At 33.8% G+C, this 21,081-nt stretch overlaps 1 protein-coding gene across 15 annotated transcripts in view; it reads right to left on the bottom strand.

Moving 5' to 3' along the window:
- Positions 1 to 21,081, bottom strand: part of ANKS1B (ankyrin repeat and sterile alpha motif domain containing 1B) — a 1,113,310-nt gene that overhangs the window by 685,802 nt on the left and 406,427 nt on the right. For all 15 annotated transcript variants that reach the window (XM_082739199.1, XM_082739197.1, XM_082739179.1 and 12 more), the window contains exon 10: positions 1,547 to 1,712. In XM_082739199.1, coding sequence (XP_082595325.1) covers positions 1,547 to 1,712 — 166 coding nt within the window. The remainder of the gene's footprint in view (positions 1 to 1,546; positions 1,713 to 21,081) is intronic.

Below are 21,081 nucleotides of genomic sequence, written 5' to 3'. Positions count from 1 at the left end.
CCAATTTCCCCTAACTCACTTTTCCTTGCCTTCTAATGTCCTCCATATTATTCCTTCTGCTCCACCAGTAAGTGAAACCATATGATAATTGACTTTCTCTGCTTGACTTATTTCCCTCAGCATAATCTCCTCCAGTGCCATCCATGTTGGGTAGTCATCCTTTCCAATAAGTATTTTATTATGCTCTTACCTCATCTTACAAATTTTCCTTCTGCATGCTTATGATTCATACAATACCCTAGCCTCAATGTTGCTCAAAAACCTATTTGTCCACTTCTATAAAACTTCTCAGTTTGTTATCTAAAATGGAATTTCTGAATTTTACTTTAAACCTTTCTCAAGTTCTGCTCCTTCTTTTCAGCTGTTGACTTTTTATCTTAACCCAGGAATTTAATGCATTTGGAAATACATATTTCAGAATCTCTCTATATTCACGACCATGCTTTATTTTCTCCTCTTTTTGGGGAGAGCAATTTCTGTGTTTTCTTGGACTCAGTCTTCTCTACCCATTTTATTCTAATTCCTCTAACCTCTAAACTTGGCCAAGGCTTACCTATCCTTTTAAATAAGTCAGCTACTACTTCCTTGAACCTCTTTCTTCTCATGTTATTATCATAACTGTTCTAATCTTCTAATCGATTATCATAACTCTTCTAATCTTCAGTACTCTCCACTCCCATTTTCTAGTGTCTCTCTGTTAACTTCTTCCAAAAATCTGGTTTCATCTCATCACTAGTAAAACTTACTTTTCAAAATTAATCAGCAATTAGATTGTCAAATCTAAAATGTCTCTCTTTAGAGTTTCTCATACAACCCCTTTGCAACATTGAATACATTGACCACCACTTGAAATGTTCCTCCATTGTTAGATTTCATGTTACTAACTTGCATTCTTTCTTAGAGGTGGTGCTCAAGTAACACAAAGCAGATAAGATGACAGTCAGACATTCATGTTTAAGAAAGGCCCCATCATGAATTGGTCTTAAATAAGACACTTATCTCTAATTTCCTTATCAGTAAAATGGGCAAAATATTTACTTGCCTTGTGTACTAATTTATCAGGCAAATAAATAAAATAATTGATCTAAAAATACCATCAAATGTATAAAATATACAAAGTACCTGAGTACATTTCAATAACCTGAAAACAGGATGCAGAAAAGTATATAAAAAGACTCTTGCTACTAAATCTGCTATGAAGTTCTAAAGGATCCCAAGCTTTGTGTCTGACCTAGATGTTTTTCACTATTGCAAGGTTTCAAAGTACCTTCAGCAAGGTAGTACCACTCCTTGAGAGTTCTTGTCAGGAAGTTAAGAGACATTATATCAAAAACTCTGACCTACCTGGACACACTTCAAAAGGCTAAAAAAAAAGAAAAAAAGATTAGTTTGACTATAAGAAGCACTTTCATGTTTAAAATTTTGGGAAAATCAAAATATTAATGATAAAATTTCATAGGCATACTAATTGAATTGGTCCAATTGTGAGTAAAAAATATTCTTACTTCTAAAAAATTTTTTTTTAATTTTAAAAAAGAAATATTACCAGTTCTTGGAGAAGGGGCCCTTGCGATTTCTAAGGAGCAAGGTTTTTTTGTAACAGCTATGTCCGTGAGATCACATAGAAAGTTCTCATTTTCTGAAGGAAATGTATCCAGAGAAGCAGATGGTACAATTTCCATAGTGTAATTCCTCTTCTTTGGATAGGACTCCTGAAAGGAAGGAGAAAAAATAAAAATAGCTTTGTGATAAAGACACAGCTTGTTTGATTTATAAAAACTAGAAAAGATAATCAGATTCATCAGTTCTTCCAAAAGTGATTAAGAGGTGCTGATTCATCTGTTTGAATAAGTTATGCCATCATGTAACCCCAATATCATCAGTGATCTTTTTAGAAGTGTCCTGACAGTTTGATTCTTCTGAATTAACCACTGACAGTAAAGTTCATAATCTCCTGTCAGGATCTCTTTTTGTAGTAAATGGCAATTTTCTAGTTGTGGCATAAACTTTTACTTAACTAGTTAATAGTCATTCCTGAGACTCTACTCCCTTGCCTGCTTCCTAGAGATAGCCGGAGCCATATGACTCAAGTTTGGCCAGTGGGATGAAAGGGAGGCTTCTGGGAAAATATTTTTTCCCCAGAGGAAAATGGGGCCCTTGGAGAGCTTAGCCATCCTCAGGTTCCAGTCTCTGGATGCAGTTTTGATGTCTGGAGGTAGGACAAGCATGTTGTGACCATAAGGCAATAAGCTTAAGATCAAAAAGGTAACAGGCAACAGAAGGATAAAAAGAGCCTGGGACCTTGATGATATCACTGAGCTTACTGAAAGAGCCCTAGGACTAGTTAGTTACTCCAGGCTTCTTAAGTACAAACGTTCTTATATTATTTGAGCCATTGCTAATAGGACTTTTTGTCATTTAGAAGTAAAAGTATTCCCACATAACACACTATTATTTTTTCTCTGTGAATACTGCTAACTAATACACTAAAGTTTCTCTTTTCAGGTTAGGATAAAACTAAGGTCCAATTCTATACTACTGATTCTTTGATGTATTCTAAAAGTAGGAATTCATTTCATTTCACAAGATCTTAACTGCTTATACAGGGCATTAATTGTTCAACAAATATTTACTGGGCATCTATTATATATACTTAGGACTATGCTAAGTGATAGAGATTTTTAAAAACTAAAAAGATATCATCCTTGCCCTCAGAAAGCACAGTTTACTAGAGAAGAACACAGATAACTGCATAATGAATTTCATAATTAATCATGCTTTTTGATGTTTTTAACCTTTATAAAGCATAATTCATTATCAAAATAAAATAATAAATAAAAAATAAATTCATTTTCAAAAAATCTTCCAGGATAAATCCAAGGGCAGTAAAGATTTAGTATAAGATCCTATTTTTTATGGTGATATTTACAGTACTGTAGAGTAAATATTCAAGGTCAGTGTAATTGCTTTCAGATCATACCAGGCCCTCACACATCAGAGAGTCAATTATGTTCACTCTACCCTACTGAAAGCAGGAAATTGGGAGTAATTTATTTTTAACAACAAAGAGTGACAAAGTAGAAAGCATCTGGAGGAAAGCAATCAAGATGGTCTATGATTTAAAAACCATGTCGCAGATAAAATGATGAAAAAACCTGGAACATACTATCCTGGAGAAGCCCTACAGCAGCAGAGTAATTTTCTCAATGTATATGAATGGCTATCCCTAAAGAGCTATCCCACAAAGCTGGGAAGGGGGGAAAGCTGCTGTGGTAGATTTACTCTTAAGTTCTTAAAAGCAGAACAAAGACTTATGTTATAAGTCAAAAAGGGAAAATTTGAGTTGATAAATAAAACAATGCTCTAACAATATCTAAACAATATTAATTAATAATATTGGTTATCTTTAAAATAAAAATGCACTAATGTAACAATAGCTGAAAAATACATTATAAAGCAACAGAAGAAACTCCTCGTTACTGGAAATCTTTCAGTAGAACTATCTATTGATAAAATTATCTATAAAACACATTGTAGGGATTGTAGGGGTGCCTGGATGGTTCAGTCAGTTAAGCATCTGCCTTCTGCTCAGGTCATGATCCCAGAGTCCTGGGATCAAGTTCCACATGGGGCTTCCTGATTAGCAGGGAGTCTTCTTCTTCCTCTACAACTCCTCCCTCCCCTGCTCATGATCTGTCTCTCAAATAAGTAAATAAATCTTTTAAACACACACACACACACACATTCATTGTAAAGTGAATGTATCAGAGGACTATAAACTCCCTGAAGGCTGGAATTTGTCTTGTTCACCACTCTACCCCCAGAATCTAAAACAAGTCCTACCACATAGTACGTGCTCAAAAAGTACTTACTGATCAACCGAACATTTTCTAATGTCCTTTTTAACAAATTCTAAGTAGCAGTTAGGGAAATGAATTTGCCTTGTTCAGATATAAATTGCTTTTTAGTTTGGTTATTATTATTGTTTACTGGTATTGCTTACTGTTTTGCATATCAAAAGTGAAAAAACTGAGATTACAACAAAAAGATTATAAAAAGAGTTTGAAAAAAGTGTCTAGTTTAAACCCTAGTTCATCCTAAAATCAGAACAACCTGTTAATTAGAACAACCCATTCTTCATGGATTTGGTTAGACTGGAACTGTACTCTGTTTGCAAAGAAATAGGAAGACTTAATGGCCTTGAAAGATATTCTGAAATTTAACCACACAGGATGAATTATCTTGCTGTCCCTTAAAAATGAAGTATACTGATTATTATAGAAATATTAGAAAATGCAAAGAAAAAGAAAAAATTACATGAAAATGCAATATGCTCAGATAACTAGTAGTAATATTTTGGTGTATATCCTCCCAGACTGCTTCCCTCTGTAAATGTGTGTATGTGGATGTGTGGGTGTGTGCAAAGGAAAGAAAAATATATATTAAACAACAGTGAATGCCAAACTGTGGAAAGAACCAAGATGACCTTCAATGGACGAATGAATAAGGAAGATGTGGTCCATATACACTATGGAGTATTATGCCTCCATCAGAAAGGATGAATACCCAACTTTTGTAGCAACATGGACAGGACTGGAAGAGATTATGCTGAGTGAAATAAGTCAAGCAGAGAGAGTCAATTATCATATGGTTTCACTTATTTGTGAAGCATAACAAACAACATGGAGGACCTGGGGAGATGGAGAAGAGAAAGGAGTAGAGGAATTTCCCTGGAAGGGGAGGTGAACCATGAGAGACTACGGACTCTGAAAAACAATCTGAGGGTTTTGAAGGGGCAGGGGCTGGGAGGTTGGGGAAACCAGGTGGTGGGTATTAGAGAGGGCACAGATTGCATGGAGCACTGGATGTGGTACGAAAACAATGATGACTGTTACACTGAAAAGAAATTTAAAAAAATTAAAACAAACAAACAGTGAAGTGCACTCTGAAGAAAGTGCCATTACTTCTAATTGGAGAAGTCTACAGTACACAGTTTCTTTATAGACAGTAAGAGGTCCAAAGGAATAAGATGATGAAAAAAAGAAAGCAAAACTGCTTTTTTATTCAAATATTTCATATTGTCAAAAAAAAGTACACATAAATAAGAATCTGAATAGTATCCCTCGAAAGAGAATGGATATGTGTTAGAACAAAATAGTAAAATGAATCTGCACATGTGCACTACTCAGTTTAGAACATTACCATTGAACCCCCATTCTCACTTGTGTTCCCCTTTCTAGTCCCTCTCCCTCCCTCCCTTACTAGGGCTAATTTCTGTTCTGAACTTCGTGTTTATAATTCCTTGGATTGTTGTTGAAATTTAACTATATGTGTAATTATCAGTGAAGAATAAATTGTTTCATACTACATGCCTTTGAATTTCATAAGAACAGTATAAAATATTCTTGCTCTTCTATGACTTTTTCAATATGTTTCTGTGTTTCATTTCTTTTCTATGTGGTATTGGAATTCACTATATAGGTATAAAATAATTCACTTACAGATTCTCCTGACAGTGGGCTTTTAAACATTTCCTAGGTATTTTGTTATTAAGAACAATTTGCTAGTAACATTTCTGAACATGTCTTTTGGTACAAGTAACCAGGGTATGTAATTTATCCCAGTAGATGTGGGGCAGAAAGTCAAGAATAGACAGAAAGTGAGAAAAAATGAATGAAATAAAAAGTTCTACAGATACAGGAGTTTTCAGCAAGAGGTGATCATGAGAACCAAGACTGGATACCCTGTAGATTCTATAGAAATCTTGAGAAGGACATTGCATTTTCCCACCCAAATTGGGGTGAAGGGATTTTTCTATAAATCTTACTTGAAGTTGTTGTATATAAATATGTGTGTGTTATATGTGATGCTTTATAATCTGACATAGATTTATTTCTAATAATGCAGTGTGAACAAGTTTCAATGACAACAATGTGTCTATACTTTTTAAAATTTAAGGTTAAATCTCAATATACACATGGTCATGATTTATTTAGTTAATCCTATCATACTGAAATTTTAATGTTTTGCTTTTATGGGAATATTCTTGTGCATGTTCAGCTATTTCTTTTGAAATAGAATTCCTGATGTTTTGATAGGGATTGCATTGAAGATGTACATTGTTTTGGGTAGCATAGACATTTTAACAATATTTGTTTTTCTAATCCATGAGCATGGGATGTTTTTCCATTTCTTTGTGTCTTCCTCAATTTCTTTCACAAGTTTTCTATAGTTTTCAGAGTACTGGTCCTTTGAAGTTTTTGGTTAGGTTTATTCCTAGTTATCTTATGACTTTTGATGCAATTATAAATGGGATCAATTCCTTAATTTCTCTTTTTTCTTTCTCATTGTTAGTATACAGAAATGCAACTGATTTCTGTGCATTGATTTTATATCCTGCCACTTGCTGAATTCCTGTATGGGTTCCAGCAATTTTTGGATGGAGTCCACCTGTGAAGAGTGAAAATAAGACTTCTTCTTTGCTGATATGGATGCCTTTTATCTCTTTTTGTTGTCTGATTGCTGAGGCTAGGACTGCCAGTACTATGCTGAACAACAGTGGTGAGAGTAGACATTCTGTTGTGTTCCTGACCTTAGGGGAAAGCTCTCAGTTTTCCCCCACTGAGAATAATATCTGCTGTGGGCTTTTCATATACGGCTTTTATGATATTGAGGTATGTTCTTTCTATCCCTACACTACAGAGAGTTTTAATCAAGAAATGGTGCTGTATTTTGTCATATGCTTTTTTCTGGAAAATAGTATGGAGGTTCCTCAAAAGTCAAAAACAGAACTACCCTAAAATCCAGCAATTGCACTACTAGGTATTTATCCAAAAGGACACAAACATAAGGATCCAAAGGGGCACCTGCACCCCAATGTTTATGGCAGCAATGTCCATAATAACCAAAATATGGAAAGAGCCCAGATGTCCATCAACAGATGAATGGATTTAAAAAAGTTTATATATATGTATATGTATATATATATATTTTGTGTATATATATGTATATATACATGTGTGTATACACACACACACACACACACACACATACACACACAGGAATATTACTCAGCCATCAAAAACATGAAATCTTACTATTTGCAATGATGTGGATGGAACTAGAGGGTAATTTTGCTGAGCAAAATAAGTCAATCAGAGAAAGACAATTACATGTAGAATTTAGAAACAACAACAAAGGATCATAGGGAAAGGGAGAAAAAAATAAAATAATACAAAATCAGAAAGAGAGACAAACCAAGAGACTCTTAACTATAGGAAACAAATTGAGGGCTGCTGGATGGGTTGGGGTAACTGAGTGATGGGCATTAGGAGGGCACTTGATATAATGAACCCTGGGTGTTCCATGGAACTGAAAAATCACTAAACTCTACCTCTGAAACTAATAATACACTATAGATTCATTAATTGAGTTTAAATTTAAAAAAAAAGAAAGAAACAGAATTCCTGTGACAACAGGTATATACCATATGCTTACATTTAATTGACTCTGTTTCTGGACTTTCTAATTGGTTCCATATGTCAATCTATTTTAGTACCAGAATCACGCTGTTTTGCTTACTAAAACCTTAAAATTAATTTTACTATCTGGTAGGATAAGTCTCTCTCATATTCATCTCTGTCAAAGCATTCATGATCAACCTTGTGTTTATTTTTAAAAAGTTTCTCATTCTTCCTCAATGCTACCCAGTCTCCAAGTCCCTTACTTTATCATTGAATTATACCTCAAACACCTTTATTTCTCTCAAATCCTGCTATCACCCTAGTCCAGGTCACCACTATTATCTCACTTGAACTGTTAGAACAATTTTATAACTAGTCTCTTTGCTTCCAATCCTGCTTTTCTCCCAATTAATTCACTTTCAAACACTCGCATGAGGTTACTAAGAGTTATTCATGTAAAAATCAACTCTTTTACTTTCATCATAACTTTGAGAGAGAATCATAAAAGGCTCTAGTCATAGTACATGATGATTCTTTTTAAACACTTAACAAGGTCTCTTCTGATATCTCAGAGTTTTTATATTGAATGATTTCATTAGATCCATTAATGGTCCAGAGAGTAAACTGATTAAAATAATAAGATTTGGAAGAATAAACCAGAGGTTAAACATAATCCCATTAATTTATAAGATAAATCAAATTAATTTCTAAAGACATGTTTGTCTAGCACCTAGCAAAGTGCCATGTTCATAAGACTCTATCAATACATGCTAAAAGTAAACACATAAAATAGTTAATATTTATTTAGTATTTTAAGGCCTTTTTATCCTCCACAAGGATTCAAGAACCTCAGCAGCAAAGACCATGACCATCATTTTCATATAGTATGCACTTAATAAGTATTTGTCAAATGAAGCCTGAAAAAATGTCATTCAAAAACCATCACAGATTCAAATCACTGTAAGAGCAACTTATACTTGTAAAGTGTTTTATAGTCTGCAAAGTAAATAATATTTCATTTACCCAGATGATTCTTTTTTAGCCTGCACAAACAGCCCATCAATGTTATGATTATCTCCATCCAGAAATTAAGGCTCGGAATTCTTCAGTGACTTGTCCAATATTAAGCATTCAGAGCTCTCATTGAGGTCTTGTGACAGCTTATCTATTGTTCCTACACTGTATCACAGATATAAAGGGACCATGACAAGATCTTTAATGTCAGAACTATGGGAAAGAAAAATTTCCATACATTATTAAGTAGTATATAACCCAACCAATTTACTAACCTTTGCAATACCTTTTACTTACAGTGGGAAATGTGGATTTTTATATACAGGTTAACTGCCATGTATCTTTGATGATAAACGCTGGTAAATGGACCAGAGGGATTAAAAGAACTGGCCCAACAATTTGTGACTCAACTTCAAGGCTTTATTGTAGCTAGTCTAGCAAAATTGGGCTATAATTTGGTTAGCAGTTTTTGCTTTTCTCTAGATATTTAACCTCTACCTTTATTCAAATGCCTGGTTATTGGATCCTAGACTTGTTTCTGTTCTTGATATTTTAATAATAGTAACATACTGGACACCTGGTTGGCTCAGTCAGTTAAGCTACTGCTCTCAGCTCAGGTCATGATCCTAGGGTCCTGGGATTGAGCCCTGAGTCATGCTGCCTGCTCAGCAGGGAGCCAGTTTCTCCTTCTCCCTCTGCCATTCCCCCTGCTTGTGTTCTCTGGCTCTATCTCTCTGTCAAATAAATAAATAAATAAAATATTTAATAATAATACTAACAACAACCACAACAACATACCTAGGTACATAGGACTGTGTTCTCTGCCTTGGTCTTTGGTAGCTCTCTTCTTAGGAGAGATAATGTCCTAATAATGTCTTGTCCCTGAATCCTGAACAGGCCCCTAAGTCCCTAAATGCCTAACTTCACAGCTCCTGAGGGAATGTCTGGCTTCGATGCTTAGTTTTAGTCAGCTTACCTGTTATATAGTTGATTGTGCAATGCGTGGACAAAATAATACTTCCTCAAAAAGGTGCATACATTAAGAGCATTGAATAAATTAATAGGACATATAACCCCCAAAGAAAAACAAACGGGAGTAATAAAATGTCTACATATTCTGCTTTTATGTGATGTTTACACTGTGCTCCTCTAAAAGTTTAAAATCACAAGTGGTAGGCTAAAGCTAACAAGTTGAAGTTTATTCATGATTAAATATGAAGTCCTATGGTTTAGCACAGAAATCAGTTATAAATTTTCAGTATGAAGGTATATAGATTAACAATACCATGAAAAAAAATGAGGAGTTACAGCTGACAGTCTGAGTGACAGTGTAATATACTATAAACATAATGTGATATTGGCTGATTCAATGGAAGTATGATATTTAGACTACCAAATGTGACAGCTCTCCCTTCTTCTGTGCTAATTAGAATTGGGAATTATCCAGTTTAGTAATTACATAAAAGATAGGCTAACTGTATCATGCTGACCATCCTTGTAAGGTGATACAAGATTTTATTCATCAAAAGGGACAAAAGATACTAGGCCATCTGACTTGTGGAAAATCTTGGCAACAACCAGGGGCACAGGGTACGGACACAATCATATCTCAAATGTAGCAATGATGTGACTTTTTATCAGAAATAAAGCTACCTTGGAGTCTTTTCTAGATTACTAGAACATCACTGTGATCACGCCTCTTAACATAGCTCTATTCTTCTTCTTTTCTTATTGTGTTATGTTAGTCACCATAAAGTACATCATTAGTTTTTGAAGTAGTGTTCCATGATTCATTGTTTGCATATAACAACCAAAGTTCCATGAAATATGTGCCTCCTTAATACCCATCACCAGGTAACCCATTCCCTAACACTCTCCCCTCTAAAGTTTGTTTCTTGGAATCTATAGTCTCTCATGGTTCATCTCCACCTCTGATTCCCACCCCCCCCACCTTCATTTATCCCTTCCTTCTCCTAATGTCTTCCAAAACTATTCCTTATGTTCCACAAAAAAAGTGAAACCATATGATAATTGACTTTCTCTGCTTGACTTATTTCACATAGCATAATCTTCTCCAGTCTCATCCATGTTGATGTAAAAGTTGGGTGTTCATCCTTTCTGATGGCCGAGTAACATTCCATTGCATATATGGACTGCATGGGGGAAATGGAAGCAGCTTAACCAACACTGCAGTGAGACCATACCTAGTCCCCTCAACCTGGTACTGAGGGCTACAATTAGAAAAGGTGCAAAGGCCACAAGGACATGGGTAAGAAAAGTTTGAGTTTCAAACCTATGTTATGTGAAAAAAAGATTAAAGAGGGAAAGGTAAAGGGAAACATTTATCATAAGTATTTGAAAAGTAGAAGAGTAGAATATTTTTCTATGGTTAAGAAGACTGAAAGTAAGTAGATGAAGTGATGGTAACAATGAGATAGATTTCAACTCAGGATGAGCTTCCTAACAATTAGAGCTTCACAGTATGAAACTGGCTGCCTAGCAGGAAGCAGGTTCTCTCTCATTGGAAGTCTTCAAGCCTAGTCTGATCAACACAAGGCATCTCTTGAGACTAGAAGATGGTGATTTGACTTAGGTGAGTTTAAAGACGTTAGGTACATAAGAAGAAAAATAGAAGTGTTGGCTTAGTACTGTAACAAGCTACCTGCATACTTTAACTGTTTCCTGAATCCTTTTTCTAATAACAGGAGCAGTAATACTTAACACAAGGGAGTGTAGGATTAAGACTCTCAAAATTAGAGATGACTCACCATTCCAAATGACTGAAATTAGGTAAAAGCTTTTGGAAGTGGTCTTATTACTCCAATGTGTCTCACAATATCAAGAAAATTATCCACTAAAGACTTACAATGACATTCAAACATGGAAGACTCCACTATAATTATAGAATAATAAAAAAATAATAATGAGAGACTTTGGGTTGGAGGAAAGGAACATTGATGATGGTAGTAGGCACTACAACGGCCTCTCAAAGATGTCCACATTAAAATCCCCAGAACCTGTGAATACCTGTTATATGGCAAAAGGGACTTTGTGGATATGATTAAGTTAAGAATCGAGATGGGAAGATCATCCTGGATTATTATGGTCATTGTAAGTGAAAGAGCAGAAGAGTCAGTTTCAGAGTGATGCAATGTGAGAGATTTGACTAGTCATTGCTGGGTTTGAAGGTGAAAGGCAGCCATGAGCCAAGGAATAGGCACAGCTCATAGAAACTAGAGAAAGCAAAAAATAGATTCCTCCCCTAGAGTCTCTAGAAAGAAATGCAGCTTTACCAACACCTTGAATTTAGCCCAGTGGGACACATTTTGGACTATCAGAACTGGAAAATAATATATTTGTGTTTTTTTAGACCACTAAGTTTGTTGTAATTGGTTCCTCCAGTAATGGAAAACTGATACAATAAGCCATCAGAAGGCATCACAAAGGGAGGCAATAGAAATTGTTAAGGACTGAAAGACAGACATAAAAATTAAATGCCAATGGAAAAATATACCTTGCTATATTATGATATGATTCAATATTTTAAAGATATTGATTCTTTCACTTTCACTTAGTTTTAAATTAATGCAGTAATATTGCAATCGAGTTTCCCTCCTATTACATCTTGGATCTTGACAAGTAATCCTAAAGTACATCTAGAAAAATAAATGTGTGACAATAGCCAGGTACAATTTGAAAATTGAAAAGTAAAGGAGGGGGTGGAGATCAGCCTTTAGCAGATATTTAAATAAATTATAAATGGTTCTGATGCAATAATTAAAAGGCAAGAGAAGAGAGTATTTTAAAAAACAAAACTCTAATACTTATGGAAATGTATTATACTATGAAGGTGGTATTTCAAATCAGTAAGAAAACAATGGGTTATATAATAATTGCCAGTCAGATACTGAGTATTCACTCAGAAAGATTAAAAAAAGCTGGATGAATATTTTATTCCTTATACCAAAATAAATTCCAGATAAACATTTAAATAATAAGTAAATACCCTTGTAATAATAATCTTAAAATAGGAATGGACTTCAAACAGGAACTATTACCAGACATATAACCAGAACTATAGCAAATAAGACTGATGAATTTGAATACATGCAAATATTAGCTTTTTATCAAGCCACTAAAATATTTTTTTAAAGGGGGAGACAAATAACAGATTCGGGAAAATCCTTTGACACAGATGACAAAAAACTAATATCTATTATTGAAAGAGAATTACAAATTGAGATGAAAGAGATCATCAGCCTAAGGGAAAAAGTGGGCAAAGGACAGGAATAGTTGATAAGAAACAGAAATATGAATAATGCTTGATCTCATTTATAATTAAATATATAAATTAACAGTGTTAATGAGGGTTTGGAAAAATGGGTACCATTTTTTAAGTGTATTGGTATCAAACCTCTTTCCAGCTAATTTGTCGATTGTTCCAAGAGACCTTTAGAAAGCAGATCTTTAGATAGCATCAGTTTTTAGATTTTTGCCTTATTAAAATGTTTCTTTCTTTGCCTGGGAACAGATGGGGTTGATAAACTGCCATTATTATTCCTAAAGCATCATGGTACTGTAAGACACTATTTATATGAATTGCATAATCATCACTCATCCTTTCTAAAAAATTATGTGCACTTGCTACTTTTAATCCTTATATTAAATAATGAAATGTGTGTGTTGGGGAGGATGGTGATATAGAGGGAAGCTTGCCTCTTAAGAAGCCTCTCTGATGAATGAAAAAAGTTTTAATGAGTAGTGATCATTAAAGTTGTAAATGGTTGTCAGGATATTGTTCCCCTTTAGAAAGTATCACCAATTAATATCCATGGATCTTGATACTTAGTTGAGCTTCTCTTGATCAGTCACTTCAAAGTTGGAGGTGTCAATTAAGATTTGAAACTACAGCAGAAATGTTAACAGGAAAGTGTTGAGAAACCAGTGTAGGTACTACCTAACAGTATCACTTTGGGTATACTACTGGTTGAGTTATATCTCCCCAAAATTCATAGGTCAGAGTCCTAACACCCACTCACTCTGAATGTGATCATATTTGGAAATAAGGTGGTGCAGATGTAATTAGTTAAATTAAGATGAAGTTACTAGGATGAACCCCTAATCCAGTAACTGGTGTCCCTATAAAGAAGGGACATTTAGAGATAGGCATATACACAAGGAAGATACCATGTGAAGACTGGAGCTATGCTGTCGCAAGCCAAGGAACACTGAAGAATGCCATCAGACCAACAGAAGCAAGGGGAATGGCATGGACCAGATAGATCCTCTCTCACAGTGGATAAACACTGAATAAATGAAGGAACCAACCCTACTGATAACCTTGATTTTTGGGTGTCTAGCCTCTAGAACTACAAGAAAACAGCTTTCTGTTAAGCTGTGTAGTTTCTGGTACTTTTTTATGGCAGCCCAAGCAAACTAGTACAAGGGTTAAAAAGAATAAATAAAAGGAACTGCTTAAAAAAAAATACCTTCTGACTAACCTTTATTTGTGTTCTAAAATTTTTACTCCTTGGAAAATTATTGATTAACAAGGAACCAGCAAGGAAAAATTCCTTGATAAATGTTCTTGATAAAACTCCCAAAGTGTACAAAAATTTTAAATGCATATTCTCTTTGACCCAGGAATTCTACTTCTAGAAACCTTTCCTACAATTAAACCCATGACTACAAATAAAAATGTACATGTAAGGATGTATACTGAAGTATTTTTTAGAATATTAAAGGACTGGAAATTATTTTTAAGATTATCATTAAGAGACTGTTTAATAAATAAATATCACTCATACAAGGAGGCAGTGTAGTATAATGCAGAGGTCCACAGATCTTAGACTACATAAAATCCACATGGACCATTTGTTAATAATTCAGACTTGTTATTCTCCCCCCAATTTTTACTCAATCAGTATCTCTGACAGTGAGCTGGATATCTGTTTTACAAGCTTCGCTGGTTACATGGATGCAATTGATTGGTGAAAAATACTTGAAATAACTGGAAAAGTAGTTAAAGAGTCTGGAAACAAAATCCCAGTTCTGTCATTTTCAGCCAAATTGTCTTGGGAAAAATTAGAATACTAACAGTATCTACTTAAAAGGGTTGTTAGTGACTGAATGAGATGATAAAACTAATGAAATAAATTTGAAATAAAATGAAATGAATTTTATAAAGTACTTAATAGGGAGCCTAGGTGGCTCAGGTGATGTGTCTGCCTTCCACTCCAGTCATGATCCCAGGGTCCTGGGATGGAGCCCCACATCAGGATCTCTGCTCAGGAAGCCTGCTTCTCCCTCTCCCACTCCCCCTGCTTGTGTTTTCTCTCTCTCTCTCTCTCTCTCTCTCTCTCTGTCAAATAAATAAATAAATAAAAGGGCTTAATATAATGCCTAAATATAGTGCCTTAGTGTATGGCCTAAATGCTCAATAAATGTAGCCATTATTACTATTTAGTCATTCAAAAAAAATGAGATAAATGTGTAGGTTCTGATATTTTGAGCTAAAACAAAGGAAAAACAATATATAATATATGTTCATATTGTACAAAAAGAAAGTATGTACACATTTATTTGTGCAGAATAATTCTGGAAGGAATGATTTAAAACTTGGTGATCAAACACTGAGGAAAGAGACCATATTCTCTTTTGTCTTGCTTGATCTTTTTAAAAACTATATATACATGCTATTTTCAGAAAAAAAAAAAAAGTTCTGTGAGTCTAAATACCACCTAAGGAAGGTGATGATACCACTTCAAATATAAATGAACTTTAATTTTTATTTCTGGTGTTATTATGTAGAAATTTGCATATCCCAGGTGAAATTGAAGATGGTGAAATCTCAAGAATAATCTCCTTAATAAATCAACAAATGCAACTGAAAACACACCAAATGCCAAGCAAAACTAAATAAGGATGAGCTCAGTATGAAGCCTCAGTAAAAGACCTAGATAATCTACATAAGAAGTCAACAGAAAGAGAATGTATTTCACCAAAACAAGATGAACAAAGAGAAATGTGCATTGTATGAAGCAACCTTGTAATTAAAAGACTGAATACATTGTCCACAAAGCATTATAGTCAAAAAAGAGAAGAAAAGAAAAAAAAATTAAAAAACCAAAATTATTTACTTAAAAGATTTTCTTTACAATATGAGGAGTCCAAAGCTTTATATTTTTTTGGAAAGAGACAGAAAGCAAATTATTAGAAAAATGGATAAACACTGAATAAATGAACTAAAAAACTGAATATTCAAGCCTAAGTAAATAAAAAGGTTCACAGCTAAGAGACAAACCATGTCAAGCTGTTAGAAAAATAACTGAGACTTAACTTAAATATTGGGGGGGCGGGGGGGGGACAAAGGACATCACCATATTCCTAAGAACAAAATGCTGGGTTTGATGATGATGTTGCACAGCCATATGTTCAGTGTTGGTTGATCTGGTAATGGTGAGGGGTCCTGATGAACTCCTATAACTAGGCTTGGAGGCTTTAGTTGAATAGCTCTCAGACTGACTCCATTCCTGACTCCATTCCATTTTTACACAAAGCCCTTTTTACCATTTTGAATAACAATACATGTTTTCAAAGTAAGAATTTTTATAAATGCCTCTATGGTAATAGGATTCATTTAGTAATTTAGGAAGTACAACAAATGACTTCCTGATTCCCTGACCACATTATACATAAGAGTCCCAGGAATCACAAATCTTTTCTGTAAAGGGCCAAAGAGTAAATATTTTAGGCTTTTCAGGCCCTATGATCTCTGTTACAACTAATGAGTTCTGTTGTAGAACACACAATAAGTAATGGAAAGGGTTTGTCCAGATTTGACTTACAGTGGGTCAAATTTGGACCAAAGATCACAGTTAGCCAACCTGTGGATAAAAGAAAAGACTCATGCAAATGGATTAAAATATCAATTAGGTTAGTGACATAGCAGATACTAGAAAATGTGGCTTAGGTGCAAGGTAATATAGGGTTCTCATTACTGTATTCCAAAATTAGATAGACTAACATCAGGTCTCCCAAGCCTGAGAAGATTCTATAACAGGCTTAACTGCACATCCTCCCAGGAGGCAAGAAGATCACAAAAAGAATTAGTGACACAAGCTCAGTTTCTGCTCCCAAATTTACAAATCAATTAACTCCCCTGAGGAGTAAGTAGGAGTAGGTAAAAGCCCAGTTAAACTAATCAAAGTCTCCCCACCTGAATTTGTAAAGCAAAAAGAAAGAAACCCTCATTCTCTGCCCAGATCCAATAGGTAAGTTATACTTTTAGGATTTGTTGTTTGAGAAAAATACATAACAAAATGCAGCAATAAATTTCCATTTTATTAATCATAACAAAACTCTGTGCATTTGATAATAATACATATGGATACAGATATTAAAATCTATTATTTATGTAATCTATAAACAAGGCTTGGTGCCTGTATGATTGCAAACCCATTATAGTACCTCTATAGAGTAATCCAGTTTGAGATCTATAGCTTTATATTATTCCTAAAAAGTAGGTATTATAGTCCCAGATCATAGTACTATTAGAAGACAATAGTTATCATCCATAAATACCTGTTGAATAAAAATAGGAATTTTATAAGAATTATTCTTTTTAAAAAAAATTTATTTTTATTACAAATAAATCATATATATGTATGTATGTGTGTATATGTATGTGTGTATATACATATATTATATATGTTTATATATTATATATTACTTTATATATATTATATATAATGTTTTATATATAAAGTATATATATATATTTTTTTTATATATATATACATTGCTTTTAGAGTGAGAGAAGGTGAGTCGGAGGGGCAGAGGAAGAGAGAGAGAGACTCTCAAACAGACTCCTGCTTAGTGCGGAGCCCGACATGGGACTTGATCTCAGGACCCTACAATCATGACCCTGATATCATGACCCCAAGTCAAAACCAGGAGTTGGACACTTAACCAACTGTGCCACCCAGGAGCCCCAAGAATTATTCTATTTTTTTTTTTTAAAGCCTCCAGTGCCTCTCTAAAAATACCTTTCAACACTAACCCTCTGTTCCCTAAAGGCTGATATATGTAGTAGCTCTCATTCTGAATGACACATTCCTGCTTCTGCCTTTTCGCTTATGTTATTGCCATTCCTTCTAAGAACCAGGGAGCTCTTCTAGACCCATAGAGATTCTTCTTTTCTTTCACAACCAATCATAAAATGCTACTTAGTCCATAAAGCACGTCAAGACTACTTCTGCCTATATGGCTTTCTTTCTTCTCTGAATCTAAAAACAACAGTAATACTTTGTATAGATAATGGAGTATCTCATGACACACTGTATTTTCAGATTCTATGTTCATACTTGGTATCTATGCTGTTAGCTATTTCTAAATTCTTCCCAGAGAACAAGTGATTCCATATAGTGCTTTTTTGTATGTTTCGTGGAACTTAATACAGCATAATTCTTGCAGAGTAGGTTCTCAAATTTTTTAAAATCATATTAAATGATTGAATCAATCAATTTTTAAGTAAATAAATAAATAACATAACATAAATAACCAATATTAAGAAAAATTAAGCCTTAAGAATATCGTGGGCAACTTGAATGGCCTGCAAAATGTTCCTATCTTCATGCTATTTTAACAGAAGCTTTAATTATAAGAAAATGCTTTTTTCAATCATTTACTTCTCTATTCACAAAGACCATAAAATAACATTATAATTTATGTTATTTTAACTTCCAAATAAAGGTAATACCATAATTTACTTTTGTTATTTTAGCTTCCAAATGAAGGTAAATGATAGAAATCTATGAGTTACCGCTTTTAAAAATCTAGAAGAGCACAAATATTGATGAGTAATACAATTATTTAAAATACTGAAGAGGACTACAATACAACAGCAATATGGAAATATGAGCAGCTATCTCTAGGTTCAGCCTTTTTAGAAATATATACAGAAGTGAACAACTAAATGGGAAATAGGTGACTTTGATCCCACATAGGAATTAGTATTTCTCAATTATATAAAGTGATCAATTCGGTAATAACCATCTCATTTTTAATTTATTGCTTTCTCTTCTTAAGGACTATGGAAAAATAAAGGAAGGAAATCATTGGAAAATAATGATGATCCACATGCTAACAAAAAAGCTTTGTGTTCTAAGTACAAGTAGTGTTTGAACCCAGGACTGTCTTATTTATAAAAGATGCACTATTAATACACATTCAAAGCTGTGAAAGTATCATTTCTATACACCATAATTAAACTCCATTAATATAAAACCTTAAAATTCTTACATCTGCTCTCCCAGAGAATTACGTGTTAGAAAAGTAAGTTAACATAATAAGCATTTTGGAATATCTTTAGACTTAAAAGACAAAACAAAACCAGAAAAACCTTTCCTTCTTTCTCTAAATTAATGTGATTTATGAGGCCCTTTGATGATATTTAGCTTTAATGGCTTAAAACCCTGGCTTTAATAACCAACATATATTCATTTAATCTTTATGATCATGGTTCTTCAAGAAGCTTAAGAGACAGTTAAATGATGGTATCTATAAGATGTCAAAATAAAAATGTGCCATTTGTCCACTTTTCGACCATCCTCATTATTGTTACTCTACCAGCATCTCTGCAAAGCTTAGTGGCAACATTTATATCTTTTGAAGCTCCTCTACTCCCTTATTCCCAGATCCATCCATCATCACCAAGTCATATGAGTCACCCTTGCAGTTCTATGTCCATAACTGCCATGTTAAGCCAGACCTTAATACCACACAATGTAGATCATTGCCATCAGAGCTGAACTCATTTCCCTATGTACAGCTTGATTTCATTCTATGCACAACCATTAGGATAATCTTCAAATATCATTATCTTCACATTATTCATGGTCTAAAAACTAAGTACCTTCTAAATGCTTTTTATTCAAAACAAAGCTCTCAGCTTTGCTGTCAACTCACCAATTTCATCTACTTCTTGCACATTCCAGCCAACACTATGCCAGCACTCTTTTCTGAGTTCATCTGCTTATTAATTTATTGTAACATTGAATTTGAACATGACTTACTCCCCACCTTTTTTTAAGGCCAGTGAAAAAGCACTTCTGTAAGAAGTAATGAGCTCCAAAAATCCACTCCTCCATAAAACCAATAAACATGCTCACAAAAAAATAGTCAATATCAACTTTTCCAGAACTCTGGAAATAAAAATCTTACAACAATGCATGTTGCAAATAAATCTGAAATGTGTTCCAGAAAATGAATTTTTGTAGAGTGAGCATTGTGACATTTTCACTTATTCCATTCCTATTTCCCTCTCCCCGGTTCTACAGGGAGAAAACTAGCAATCTCATAATAAATCTCAAGGCCAGCAGCCTTAGTTTGTAGTTCAAAGCACTACAAACATCCTCAGATCCAAAGAGAATTTGCAAGATTTAACATGTTCAGCAGTCCCTCTGGAAAAAGCCCATTTAATTAATTGTAACAATAGAATTGTGAGATTAATTTTAATCATAGGAAGCCCTCCAAAAATAACCAAAATGAAAAGTATATGAAACACAAGGGAATTAAAATGGTAAACTGAAAATATCTATTTAACACAAAGGAAGGCAGTAAATGAAGAAAAGAAAAATAAACAAAGTGACATATAGGAAACAAATAACAAAATGGCAGACATAAGTCCTACTTTATTGATAATTATATTAAATGTAAATGAATTTAGTACACAAAACAAAAGGCAGATATTGCCAGAATAGATTTTTTAAAAATAATCCAATTATATACTATCTACAAGAAATATATTTTATATTCAAGGACACTAATAGGTTTAAAGGAAAAAGCTGGTTAAAGATACACCTTGCAAACAGTAAGCAAAAAAAGCCGAAGTGGCTATATAATTGACCCTGAACAATATGGGGGTTAGAGAAGCTGACCGCCTGTACAGTCAAAAATCTGCATGTAACTTTTTACTTCCTCAAAACTTAACTATAGTCTACTCTTAACCAAAAAAATCCTTACTAATAACATAGTCAATTAACACATACTTTGTATGTGTAACAAAGCAAGCTAGTGAAAAGAAAATCTTATTAAGAAAATCACAAAGAAAATACATTTACAGTATTGCATTGAAAAAAAAATCCATGTATAAGTGAACTCATGCAGTTCAAACCCATGTTGTTCAAGGGTCAACTAATATTGAACAAAAGAAATTTTCTAACAGAAATTATTACTAGAGATTTTTTAAAAGGACATTTTATACATTTATAAAGATAAAATGGTCAATTTTCCAGGAAGACACCAACATATAGAAACATATATTCACCTAACAACAAAGCCCAAAACACATGAAGTAAACACTGACGGAATTAAAGGAAGAAATAAACAGTTCAATAATAATAGTTGGTGAATTCAGTACTCCACTTTCAATAATGCATAGAAGAATTGCAAAGAAGATCAACAAGCAAATAAAAGACTTGAACAGCACCATAAACCAACTAGACCTAACAACATCTATAGAACATTCTACTAAACAAGAGAATACACATTCTTCTCAAATGAACATGGACCTCTCTTCAGGATAGACTTTATGCTAGATCAT

Source organism: Mustela nivalis (assembly GCF_964662115.1).
Source record: "Mustela nivalis genome assembly, chromosome: 7".
NCBI lineage: Eukaryota > Metazoa > Chordata > Mammalia > Carnivora > Mustelidae > Mustela > Mustela nivalis.
The sequence above is the reverse complement of the archived record's forward strand: the minus strand, read 5'-3'. Positions and strand labels throughout refer to the sequence as shown.